This window comes from Rutilus rutilus (assembly GCF_951802725.1).
Source record: "Rutilus rutilus genome assembly, chromosome: 1".
NCBI lineage: Eukaryota > Metazoa > Chordata > Actinopteri > Cypriniformes > Leuciscidae > Rutilus > Rutilus rutilus.
The window spans coordinates 46,795,934-46,809,935 of NC_140209.1; the positions used below are offsets into that span (position 1 = coordinate 46,795,934).

The following is a 14,002-nucleotide window of genomic DNA, read 5'->3' on the forward strand; positions in this document are numbered from 1 at the left end:
AATAAGCTTAGCCTACTATGTTAGCATAGTGCTAATTGGTTCTTTTGATTACCTAGAACAAACTAAATCAAAATAACCCTACTTTTTATGAGATTGAGGAAGCGTTTCTAAGGATTCTAAGTGGTTTTTCTCAACAGTGGCTCATATTAATAACGTCAGAGCAAAGAAATGAATGAAAACATGAGGTAAGAGAGCAACGCTGTACACATTGCATCTCAGGAAAACAAAAGCACTAATAATTGTGACAAGTATTGGTTGTGCTTGATTACAGATATTTTATTGGGATAGCAACTTACTGTTTGACTGTTTATTTGTGCGTCATCATCATGTGGACTTCAAAAGTAGCATAGGCCTACACTACCATTCAAAATGTGGGTCAAGGGAAGTTTGCTCACCAATGTGATTGTGATCAAAATATAGTAAAAAGTAATATTGTGAAATATAAATACAATTTTCAATAACTTTTCTATACATTTTAAAAATGTAATTTATTTCTGTTTGTTTACTTTGCTCCAGTCTTCAGTGTCACATGATCCTTCAGAAAGAAGTCTAATATGCTGATTTGGTGCTCAATAAACATTTCTTTCTATTATCAATGTTGAAAACGTTGAGTTGAGGACAACACAAATAAAACAAAGGCACTAGACATACATGTATTGTACACGGTCAACACTTTTTTTGGCACAAATAGAATGCCATACATTTTAAATACAATTTTTTTTTTTACTTTATGTTTGTTGATTTTGATGAATTTAATGCATTCTTTCTGAATAAAAGTATTAATTTTCTCTGTAAGTAATTTCTTACAGACCCATACATTTTGTTAACGCACATCTCTGGTCTCGTTGTGGACTAATACGTTGAATTAATAAATGCTTGTTCATTTAAAGTCAATATTTGATTATCTTTGCAATTGTTCATCAAAATGTAATAACTTGCTCTGACTCTGAAACAAGTTTATTTTTCAAAATCCATCTTATGTCATGTTTTATCCACTGGGCCATATTCTGGTATATAACAGTCACTTTTCGCTATCCAATCAACCCCGGATGCATAAAATCAAGTCGTGTCCTATATTTTTGAGTTGTGAAGGTATTTAATGTTCAGTATATGTTCAACCAATGTATTGTTTGAATGTGTTTGTGTAGTTTGGTTTGCATGTGTTGTCCAAACAAACTAAAGAACTGTGTGCTTTGTTTTCCAGTATTACACACTGTACTGCGCTTAGCAACCTCACTCACACACACAGTCTAAAACACACATGCTAACACACACCTGCCTGTTTGTCGAGAGCTGGCCTGCACAAAAGCCAGATAGAGGTTGATTGAACACAGCAGATGTGAAATTACCCATACCCCATTTGGGCCAATTTCCTTGTCTTTTACTGGCTGTTACTGGCTATCTGAAGAGAGTCAACACATCCATTCAGTCTCTCTTTTGCGCACACACGAATACACAATCTATGCTGCACTGCTCTCTCTCTCTTTTTTTTTCCAGTCTCGTTCAGCACGGTAAATAAAAAAATAAAAAAACAGCCCAGTCCACCTGATCATTAATACACAGCTTCTTAGCAGACAAAATAGGAGCCTATTAACTATAAAATTGGGAGAATAAAAGAAAACAAGATTGACAGGGTGTTTTTCATAGAAGCCTGAGAGAGATGGACAAAAGGAGGAGGAGGGGAGGGAGAGACAAAGACAGCAGGAGAGAAAGAAAGACTGAAGGAAAAACAGTAGACAGTGTGACTGTGCCGATAATGACAGACACATAGCACGTTGAAGAAAAATTTGTTTCTGGCATTCTTAAAGGAATAGTCAGCCTAAAAAACGAATTCTATTATTTAACAAAGTCATTCAATGACTTTGTTTGAGGAACAGATTAAAATTGAGGTCATTACTCAAGGATAGTTTGTTCAGCTGTTAAAAACATAGTCAGCGAGTGGAACTCAAGAAGAATGCTCACATTTATTTTTTGCCTCTGTAAAGCAACATAGAGTTTTGAAAAGGTGGAGTATAGATGAAGCATATTATTATTTATTTTTAATCCAAATAATGAATTAATCATTCTTTTGAGTCAGTTTTTTTTTTTTTTTTTTTTTTTTCAAAGATCCTTTCAGTGAGCAGGGGCCAGTTGCATACACTTAGCCATTATGTTAAGACTGTCTTAAGGTCTATGACCTGCTAGCATTAAGTCAGTCTTACTTTTCAGTATCAAATTAGACCAATGTATGTTTTTATGTAACTGACTTAAAAAACAAATTGGAACTTGTAAGACTAGTCTTGGCGGTTTATGCAACTGCCAGGTCTTAAAATAAACTTTTTTTTTCTCAGTGTGAAGAACATCTGAATAACCCTGCATTCAAAAGGTTCTATGGATATTAAAGGTTGTTCATGGAAACAACTCATTGGAAGAAAAATAATTTTAGTGAATTTTTTCTAAAAAATTTCAGTTTTTATTCAAAAGACTTGGGATATGGCACATGATTCTCATGTTTGGGCTCTTCAAAGATCACTATGGTCAGGAAAAGACTTGTTAACATTCTTTAAAATCATTTTGTGCTCCATTAAATAAAGGCAGAATATGGGTTTGGAACAAAATGAGGGTCAGTAAGTGAAATCATTTTCATTTTGGGTGAACTATTCCTTTAATCACTCCACTACAATCACTTTCTTTTATATACCAAACTATATACATGTTAGTGTGGTGGGATGGTTATATATGGACTGAAATAACTGGGTTTACAAGCTGGACACAAAAAGCAAAGCATATGTCTCTGAATAGGTTCGCTTTTACATGTGAGCATCAGTAATTAAAAACCATGTTTAGCTACATAGAAGGTGGAAAGCAATTTCGGAAATATAGATTTGCTTTACTAAACAAGTCCGTATTTACATGTAATTTTGTTTTACAATCCTTTTGAACTGACCACAACCATTGGGTAGGAATTTTTTATAACGTTTGGTTTTGATTACAGGCTCTTTGTTGGACTAAGAGGAATGTCTCTAAGTCTCTATATGTGTGCTGAGTCATTTTAAACTGACGGCAGGAGAAATATTTGGTTTTGTCTTCTTGACGGAGTCCATTCATCCATCTCCATTCCTTCGCCATCTCTTTTGCACCTGGGTTTCTATGGACACACACACACACACACACACACACACACACACACACACACACACACAAACAAAGGAAGAGCTAGAGAGAGACGTACACAAGCAGACCAAACACACCTATGAACCCTGCTGACATGATTAATCCTGTCTGATAACGTCAGACTAGAGCGCACACACACCAACAACATCTGCGCCATGCGTGCTTATGTGCATGCTCTAGTGTTGTTTATATTTCTGACCCATAGCTGTTGCTAGACTCTTTTTAGGGTCTTTCACCTTAACCCCCCTAAAATCTGTGGTTAAGCTGTATGATCTCTTTTCACGTTTGCTGAAAACAGCATCTGCGGTAAACTGCCTGAGTCGGCTCCCTGAACACTTGATTCTGATTGGTCAGTTGCGGCATTCAGTGGCCAAATGTTATTGTACATTGACTCTTAACTGTATATTGTTGCCCCTGGCAACAATCTGTACACAGAGCTAGTTATATCACCTCTTTCTACTCACATAATTATTACCATTTATTTACTTATGTGGTAAATAACCATATAATAATCAGGATAATGTGCTGTAATTATTGTGAAAATAATGACGTCTGTTTTATTCTTACAGGGTTGATTGTGTTATAATAACCATACACAATGGATACCTATAAGGTTTATAATTCTGTAAGATTGGGTTCAACCAAGTCCACACTATAATTATAATGACGCAGAGGAGCGATATTGTTGGAATCACTTTCAGAATGATTATTCAGCCGATCAACGATTAAAACGTTGAGAGCCAATCAGAATCCACTCGACTTATAATAAACCAGTCACATTATCACCACTACGCACAGATAACTGACTGATTATCTGACAGCTAAAGTTTAAGCATGCCTAGGTGATGTATCACACACAAAAAGCAAAAATAACACATACTGACATGATAAGAAAATCAAAATGCTAACTAGCTGACTAGGAAGTCAGTAATAGCAGAATACCAAGTGAAGGTTTGTCACATGTGATTGAGTCTGCTAAAGTCTGTGTAAATGAGCAGCATGTGTACGTGGATGCGTGTGATTCTGCGGGCATTGTGTGTGCGTGTGTGTTTAAATGTGTGCTGTGGGCATTGCTGAAGCACTGATCCATGCAAAACCACACTGGCACAACACTGCCCTTTATGCCAACCCCAGGCCTATGGCTCTCTTTTGCTTTGATTACACTGAATAAAACATTAACACAAGAATCTAATCTAATCTATCTATCTATCTATCTATCTATCTATCTATCTATCTATCTATCTATCTATAACTAATTAATAACCCAATTTTCAGTAATTAATCATACCTAACATTAAAATTTACTCTTCCATTAGATTCTCTAAATTAATGCAGCTAAAGATATTAAGACGGTATGTTTTAAAGGAGCTGTATGTAAGAAATGTATTTCAGTTAATCATAAAATGGCCCTGATATGTCACTAGACATTAGGAAATCATATTCATTTCAAATACTTATATCACTGACAACAGTAGTCCGGCCAGGATATTGTCATTTAAAAGTGAAGTTGCAGCCCTCAACTGATGTTGATGTTGTCATGTTGTGTTTTGGCCTGAAGCGCCACCCTCCACCTATCTACCAATCACGAAGTCAGTAGTGTTTCGGCATCCGGGTTGCCAGCTCTGCTCTAGTTACCACAGCTGCAGCTACAAACGTTCGTGCTGGATCCTGCAGCCTATCTGGCAACCTCGAGTCAGGGGGGAGGGGGAGGGGATACACCGCTCTACAGTAATTTAAAAGTGATTGCAGTACCAGCTTTGGCCACAATCTTACATACGGCTCCTTTAAATATTTGTTTAATGGCATCATTTTACTTAGTAGGAAGCCCAGATACTGCTACTGATGTCTCTGTTAAATAATGTAATCAAATAAGGTGAAATTGTTAAATAATAAATGTTTATAATTACCAAACACAGTAGTGCCCAAAGTGATGGCAGGAACAAACATCTTCACCCTTTATTCAAAGATTTTTTAAAGATTTTTTAAGAATATTATGTGCTTGGAGACAATTCTTTTATTTGTGATAATGCAATGAAACCAAATTGTGCGGACAATTTTTGGCCAAGCTGCCATACAAAGAAATTATGAATGCATGCAAAAACAACAGAAACCCAATGAAATATTAATAACTAATTATGTTGTAGTTATTGTGTGCTTTTTCTTGTGAGCTTTTTGTTTTTCTATAAAAAATTTTTTGCCTAGTAGCCTACAAAAAACCTGTAGTTTTAGTTTGCTTGTTTTGCCAAATAATTTGGTCAGATAAATAGCCTAAAGGGATAGTTCACTTAAGACTTTCGTTCATCTTTAGAACACAAATGAAGATGTTGTTGATTAAATCTGAGAGATTTCAGTCCCTCTGTTGGGAGCTATAGTAGCCTATACTGACACTTTGATGCTTCAAAAAGTTCATAAAGAGATCGTAAAACTAATCTATATGAATGAAGTGGTGTAGCCTACTCTACATTTTCTGAAGAGACACGATTGCTTTATATGATGAACAGAATGAATTTAGGCTTTTATTCACATAAACATGAATCAACTCACATAGGCTATCAGTTGTGGTAAACGGAAGCTCAAGCACATTCGCTTGACGTGTGAGAACAAATGAGGTGCATGTGTGTTACACAGCAGTTTTTAAATGTGTGAATAAATGGAATCTGTTCATCATAAAGCAATCGAGTCTCTTCAGACAATTTGGACTAATCCTAAAATGTTCTACATATTTTGACGGTTTAATCGAACAAATACTTCTTCTTTTTTTTTAAATATAGGATATTTACACGTCAGCACAATATAGACCTAAGTTACACCTTTTATGCTTCAACTGTCCATCACATGACTGATGGTTGTCAGGTCAGCCTAAGGACAACAAGGCTTTTCTTTTGCTTTTGCATTTAATATACAGTATAAAAAACGAACTGAGCAAAACTGACCTCCAAAATATCCAGGTAGTTTTGAACCTATGTGGTGGCTAGTGACTTTTACAATGACGTCACTGTCTATAGGTTTGACTCACAGTCGCGTAGAACAAACCCAAGAGTGTTCATCACAGGCGCATACAGTAACCTATTAACTAAGGGGAAACTCACAATTAACAGAAAGAAAGCAAAACTGCGTGGCGCCATCTAGTGGCTGACACAAAATACGTTTGAAAATCTATCAATCTGAGATACTCCATATCGTGAAATAAGACCTTATCTTTAACTTTTGCTTTTGTTCTCACGCTAATCTATGACTGTAGTCTTTCCTCACACACAGGTTCATAACAGTAAGTATCCACTTGTGAAGAAATCATAAGGACGAAAACACATCACATACAGAGCATAATTGTTTTATTTATTTTAAAAATGTATTACAGATGCAATATACAGAATCTCATGTGTTAATGTTATGTAGAAACTTAAAAAGGAAAGAATTTTAAAGACATATATTTCATATTTCATAAGACATATCTTTTCTTTTTTTGAGAAAGTTTTAAGTAGCCTACTATAAAAAAAAACTAAACTCAGTCTATAAATGAAGGCTCAAAGTGTGTTCATATTTCTCCTTATTTGTAAGTCACTTAGGTTAAAAGCATCTGTTAAATTAATATATGTAGATGTTTGAGCAATCTGAAAGTGACGGTCTTAGCAGACTACTGTACAGTGCAATGAGAGTCATTAAGAGCTTGGAGTGCATTTATAGACATATTGCACAGTCATGTAAACAATAACTAATAATCATAGAGCAGCACAGTCCCGATCCCTGAGAGGGACAACATAAATCAATGAAAATATGTCAAAGATGAATATATTGTCAAAACATTTAACATGCACACACCTTTCTCAGACAAAAGTAAATAAAACAAAACCCATAAATGACAAAAACTACTAAGTAAATGGTAGAATTGGAAGTACAAACATTTAAAGTTTACTAACAGCTATATTGTTTTGAACAGAGGTTCCCAACTGTATTTTGACTATCACAATCAACCACAAAAGCTTCTATGGCCCACAACATCCATTAATAACCAAGACGTAATCAGAATGGATAATTTCATTTTTAAATTAAGCTGATAAATAGTTTCATTTAAATAATTTTTTAGGATAAACAGCAATCTACAGTTTACCAGATTTACCAGGGTTACAGGGTTCTGACTGAGTTTAGTTGTGTCAGTCGTCTAAGTCCAGGTCAGGGAAACCGCTCATGAAGTCAATAAAGTCAAACTCTGTCACCTGGAACTCAACATCCTTCCAGCACTTGCGAGTGACTTTGCCTCGAGGAGTATTCAAGATAAAGTTCTTTATTTTCAAACAGGGGAGTATTGCCACCTTCTTGAATTTGATCTCCAATCCCCAGTCCTGAGAGAGGGAAAGAGAGAAAGAGAAAGAGAGATAAAGAGATAAAGAAAAGTAGGTCACTCACTATTCTGAAGGAGTTCTTCCTATGTTTATTTGGATAATACAATGTGATCTATTCTTCTTTTTTTCTTTAACCTTTCCACAGTTCCTGCAGCTGATAACCCGTCCGGGCTCCCAATCTTCAAAAGTCCTCTCCAGACGCACTTGCCCACCAGTTCTATAATGCCTCCTGTGAAACAGACAAACACAAACATGTTCGTTTATAATCATAGTAGGAATGATGTAATCCTGAAAAATTGTATTACGGTTTCCACAAAAATATTGAAGCAGCACAACTGTTCTGAACATTGATAATAATAATAAATGTTTCTTGAGCATCAAATCATCATATTAGAATGATTTCTGAAAGATCACGTGACACTAAAGAATTGAGTAATGATGTTGACAATTCAGCTTTGATCACTATATTTTACAATATTGATTTACAATATTTTACAATATTACTATTTATACTGTATTACTGATCAAGTAAATGCCGCTTTGGTGAGCATATGAGACTTCTTTGCAAGATTGTGTACGGTATGTCATTAAAATATTCATCACTGTCCTACATTTTCCAGAATGATTTGGTCTGATATTGACTGTGATGTACTGAGGACTAACTCACTTAAACTCAGGGTTGATATTGACATGGTGTGAATTCTCTATCTTTCTTATATCTTCTCCACTGCAGACCTGAAGGAAACATTCTCTGCATTGAAGCTGAACCTGAGCAGGACTGTAGCGTTGCTTCCTCTCATCCTTTTTCTTCTCGGCTTGGATCCGAATCAGAACAGATATTTTTTGGAGCTCAGATATCTGACAAGCAGAAAGAGAAATGCTTTTAGGCAATGAAATTGGAATACTTCGAGTTTTTCTATTATATGAAATGCAAAGCCAGATTTAAATAGCAAACCTGGAGTCTGAACTCCCTGGGACTCATTCTCTGTACTTGGTCAATAGCTTTTGAGGTCAGACTTTCTAGATACTCATTGGTCAATTCCCTGCGCAGTTCACGCCCACCTTCTTCAGCCACCACTGAGTAGACGCTGTCCTCAGCTCGAGCCCGCCCACTGGCCTGCTGCTGAGCGATCTCATTGGTCAACAGCCCGTAACGTACAACTAAGTTGCATTCTGGAATGTCAAGTCCTTCCTCAGCCACACTGGTAGAGATGAGGAGGTTGTGGATTCCTTGTCTAAAATATGCGATGGTCCTCTTCTGTTCACACTAAGAACAAATACAAAAATGTATACCAAGAAGACAAAGTTATTAGCAGATTCAGAATTAGTCTGTATTCCCTTCTTACTAGATGTTTCTCAACTAAACACGCCCAACAAATGCTCTTAGAAGATCTAGGGAAACCATTTGAGATGTTTTCTTGCTGTACCTGGTTCATGTGGTTGGCACCAGTACCCGTTCCAGTGAGAATGCTGGCAGTGATATTGACCTTCAGCAGCTCATGGTTGGTGTTCACCCAGTCATACAGACAATGTGTGCCCCTGCGCGTCTTCGAGAAGATTATACCGCGAGACCTGTTCTCTCTAAACTCATCCAGCAGCGTGAGTTGCAACTGGGCAAGTTTAGGGTTTTCGTAGCGGGCATCCGAGGCCAGTTGTTTTAGCTCCACGCGGTTCTCTGAGTAGGAAGAGCAGAAAAATCAGCTTCGTCATCAATAGTGCGACTCGGTGAGATTGTTAGTAATGCAAATTTTGGACTTAACACAGACAAATGAATAATGCAAATAAAGCATAGTCATGTGGAGCTTTTTTGCACCAATAACAACATTCTGGCCAATAATTATATCCATGTTATGACAGATTACCCATATAATATATAAAAATTGTATGCTATTTTATCTAAATAAATTAAAAATGAAACTAAAAACAATGGTTTTAAATGCTACTTGTGAATTTGGACATCACAACATTATAACATACAATATAAAAATAGTTATCCACTTTGAGATTTGCTAAAGATTACATTTAATAGTGTTAAATTATTAGTATTTTTTTAAGATTAACTTTAAGTCAGTGTTAGATGACAGAAAGGTAATCAAAATGTAAAAATAGGGGAAATGAGTAGGCACAAGTAAATATACAATATCAGCAGATATGTATCCAATACTGACTTGTGCGATACAAAAAGTATAACACTAGCCCATAACCGATATGGTGCAGATATATTTTTGTCCTTTTTTGAAATTTAACTGTCCCACAATTAAATACTTTCATTGTATGAAAAAATATTTTTGGATGTCACAGAAGGGAAAATACAAGGCATACAGGTGAATAAAGTAAATGATGATGTTTTTGTATGACCTGCCCCTTTAAGAGCATCACAATAATCTACAGCATAGTAAAAATCCACACCATCAAAAAGTCCCTGGAGAAAGTAGTCTGTTCCATCCAGCAATTTGTTTCTCCTTGAATTGTAGAACTCGTCCAGAACATTGAACGCGTCCACCATGCGAACGGTGTCGTTAATGAGAAGAGCATCGTTGTATTGCCGCAGATGCAGCGCACACTGAGCGATCAGTCTGTTCTCTTCTATTACACCTGGTCCAAAAACACACCATCAAATCAAGTCAACATTTTTTTTTTTGTAGGGGATTTGGAATGTACAACTCAAAAGTTGTAGTTGCAATGACATCTAACCTGCTTTCTCTAGTTCCACCACATCAGCTTCATACTCCTGTGTGCCCATATCCCGCAGGCCACGGCTCACCGTTGATGGCATGAACTCGTGAATCATTGACATCATTGACTTCAAGTGGTCGCCAAATGGATCCTGTTGACACAAACAAACACACACAGATTTTGGTCATTGAACGTTCAAGCAGTTGGGCAGTAGAGAATGGCATTATGACTGAGGTGCAGTCTGGGAGCGAACGGAGAACAGTACCAGAGCTCTTTTTTCAACAATGTCATATTGCTTTTTGGGTCTAGGGACGACTTTCTTGAGCTCTGGTGTATAATCCTGGGTGGACACAATTTCTGAATCCAGATTGGCACAGATCTGAAAATGAGATAGAAAGAGTAAGAATTATTTTATTCATTTGGTAACACTTTATAATAAGGTCTCATTTGTTAATATTAGTTAATGCATTAAATAACATGAACAATAACAAGCAATATATACTTTTACAAAACATTTTTTAACCTTTGTTAATGTTAGTTTATAAAAATGTATTAATGTTAACAGATACAAATTTTTATGCTAAAATATATTAGTACATGTTGAGATTATCATTATTAAAGATGAATAAATGCTGTAGAAGAACAATTGAAACCTTGTAAAGTGATACCATTAATTCATAAAGCAAAAAAACTTCTGCTGGTTTTTGTATTAACGTGCACTAGGGCTGTGCCACCATCTAATCGAATATTTACTAAATATTTGCAAAAAGCAATTTCAGAGCAAATACACAATTATCCATGTTGAAAATGGTCATAATATATAATCATATTAGCTGTATCGTTTGAGCTGTATCATTCCTAATCGGCACATGTGCACACACACACACACACACCTGCAAGACATGTTCCACAGCTTTATCCAGTGACTTATTTCCTCCTGTACCAGGTGATGCTGTGAGGCCCAAAACCTGGGGCAGCTTCCCTTCTTTTCTCACTTTCTTCTCCACATAGCGGCCCATAATCTTGTTATAGACACTTTCCTTTTGCGTGTGGTGACATTCATCTATGACCAGCAGGGTGAAGTCTAAATAGAGACAATTTATTTAGAGACTATTTATTTTTGTAAGTAACAGGAAGAAAAGGAGACAAAACATTTACAGTTGTAATCGAAATTATTCAACCCCCATTGCAAATCAGGTTTATTGGCAAAATTGACAGATTTTCAGCTGTTTGCAATGAACAAATCAAACAAAAGTAATTGAAATAGCTCAAAACAACAAATGTGTCAAGTGGTTTCCCCAAATTCAATTGAAAATGCAACTTTTAATGACTTCCGCAGTCTCAAAATTATTCCCCCACAACAGCACAAATCTGCAAAACAGGGGTTGTCTCAAGCACACCTGATGCTACTAATCAAGGGCCTTATTAGTTGCACTAGGTGTGCTTGAGCTAGAACACATGAAATATCTGAACTGGCTAGGTTTGTTGAGTGTCACGTTTGACTGCATGTTAGAAATATGGCTAAGTCAAAACAATGACAACTATAAAGGTTTTTTTGATGCAGTCAAGACAAGGCCTGTACAATGAGGGTGCTGTACAGCTAGGGTAATGTTCTATTGGACACAATATTCATGCAAAGAGCCACTCTTACATTTATGTACTAAAAATAGCACATAAATCACATTGTGGTGTCTAACAAAAACATCTGTTACCTGTGAGATCCACGTGTTTTTCCTCCTCGGTGCTGTTCAGGGCGTTCTCCAAGATCTGAGCCGTGCAGATGACCAGGTCTGAGTCCTTGACCAGTAACCTAAATAAGTCCTTGTCATTGCTGTCCCCACTGATGGCCTTTATCCTGTATCGCTTCCCAAGATAAGGGTTGAATTCTTTGTCAAAGTGCTGGTCTACCAGGTGCACCTGAGAACAATGAAAATATAAACTCAGCATGCAAATCTAAAGAAAAAGATCCAAACAATATTATGCACAGACCCAGTGTAATTGAGCAGTGATCTGGCTTCACCTTGTTGACGAGCACTGCCACTTTGGCATTGGCTGTAGTCTCCAGGTGTTTCTTGGCGACATAAACTGCAGCACGAGTTTTTCCTCCACCAGTGGGCAGCCAGATGATGCTGTTCTCCCCCTTTAGAGCCTTCTGCACCACTTCCTCCTGGTATGATCTAAGAGTGATCTCCATCTACATTCACACACAGTCACCAAAACACAGTGGAAGCCATTTACTTTTAATGAAAAATGGTTAGTGTTTATGTACACTTTTCTATATAGAACCCTAGGGTTCTTGACTCAATTCAATAAAGAACTCTCTGTTTACGAGCTGTTTAATTCATACAATTTTGTTACACAATAACTGACACAGTTCCTGCTGATTCGGGCACAAAAATGCATCTAGTCACGTGCCGTAAAGTTTACCAAGTAAGAATTTCCCTGTTACTTTCTGGTAAAAAAAAATGATATCTGGATTGCAGTTATTATGGTAAATTTGTAGTGCACAAAAAAAACACAAAAAAAACAGAGAAAGTTTTAGACCTTTTGGCAACTTTCATAACTTTATTATAAACATTTAAAGGTGAAATGTTACTACTAGCTTTACCTGTAATGTTTTTGTGCTCTGTTAACTACTTGTGGTCTTATCATAAAGCTAATAATGAATATTCCATGTTAAAAATATCAAAGCTACTTCTCTGCTTATGGTTTTGTACGAGACTACAAATTAGATCAAAGAAATTTCTGAACATGTCAGTAGATTCACTCACCGGTGCTGATATCACTGTGGTGGCGAGAGGTCTGTGCTACTTTGGAGAGGGTGAACCTTCTTTGCTCTTTAAAACGTCCCTTTAGCCTGCTGAGCAGAAAAACGAAACCAAAAACAGAGAAAGGGCCCAGGAGGAGGAGACGAACGACATACAACAAAAGAGGGGATACATTCAATGACAGCAGGTGTCAGTAGGCTGAGAAATTAAGTATAAGAAATGAAAGAAACTTTTTAATAAGCAATAGGGTGCTTTTGTTCTTTGATTGACTCTTGGACACCAGTGATGTGGACATCTAAAACAGCATATGATTTGTAAATGTGAAGAGAAACACAGGCAGAGGCTGCACTGAGAAAGTAATGGAGAGACCTTGATGGGGCCCCATTTTGCAGTCAGTGATGTTAGGAAATGAAAACTGAAGAAACTGTCTTTGTCATTTGCCTCTTAGTCATGCTCAGATCCAAACAAACACATTATGGAAACTGAAACAATACTGTGTGGAGGTTCTAGATACTGTATTGTAAAGGTTGAACCCCTTTCATTTATCTTTAAGCACATTCACCTAAAAATCTTATTTTTCAATCTAATTTTTTATTTTTCTACTTTTTTTTTTAAATTAAGGTTAAAAAGATTTAAAAATAAAGTAAATAAATATACATCGTTAAACTTAATAAAAATGTATCTAGTGATTGTATTGCAAAATATTACAGTAATTTATTTTCAGCATCATTACTCCAGTCTTCGGGGTCACGTAATCTTTCAGAAATAATTCTAATGCTGATTTACTGCTCAAGAAACATTTCTGATTATTATCGATGTTGGAAACAGTTGCACTGCTAAATATTTTTGTGAAAACCATGATACATTTTCAAACAACACATATTCTTTATTCAAAAGAACAGCATTTATTTGAAATATATATTTTTTTTTTGTAAAAATGACTGTCTTTTGTAACATTATAAATGCGTTTACCCTCCCTTTTGATAAATTTACTGTGTCCATCCTGAATAAAAAGTATATATTATTTCCAAAAATAAAAACCTCACTATATAAACTACATATAAA

The 14,002-nt window shown here is 36.1% G+C and overlaps 1 protein-coding gene across 1 annotated transcript; it reads right to left on the reverse strand.

Annotated features, from left to right (window-relative positions):
* Positions 1-6,468: 6,468 nt before the first annotated feature.
* dhx58 (DEXH (Asp-Glu-X-His) box polypeptide 58) lies at positions 6,469-13,035 on the reverse strand. The gene is made up of 12 exons (XM_084406166.1): positions 12,941-13,035; positions 12,190-12,363; positions 11,882-12,086; positions 11,063-11,253; positions 10,435-10,548; positions 10,188-10,320; positions 9,903-10,088; positions 8,921-9,168; positions 8,449-8,760; positions 8,161-8,351; positions 7,629-7,722; positions 6,469-7,493 (listed from the first exon to the last, which is right to left on the reverse strand). The coding sequence occupies exons 2-12, from the start codon at positions 12,361-12,363 to the stop codon at positions 7,305-7,307; spliced, it is 2,037 nt and encodes a 678-aa protein (XP_084262292.1). The 5' UTR covers positions 12,941-13,035; the 3' UTR covers positions 6,469-7,304.
* Positions 13,036-14,002: the final 967 nt, after the last annotated feature.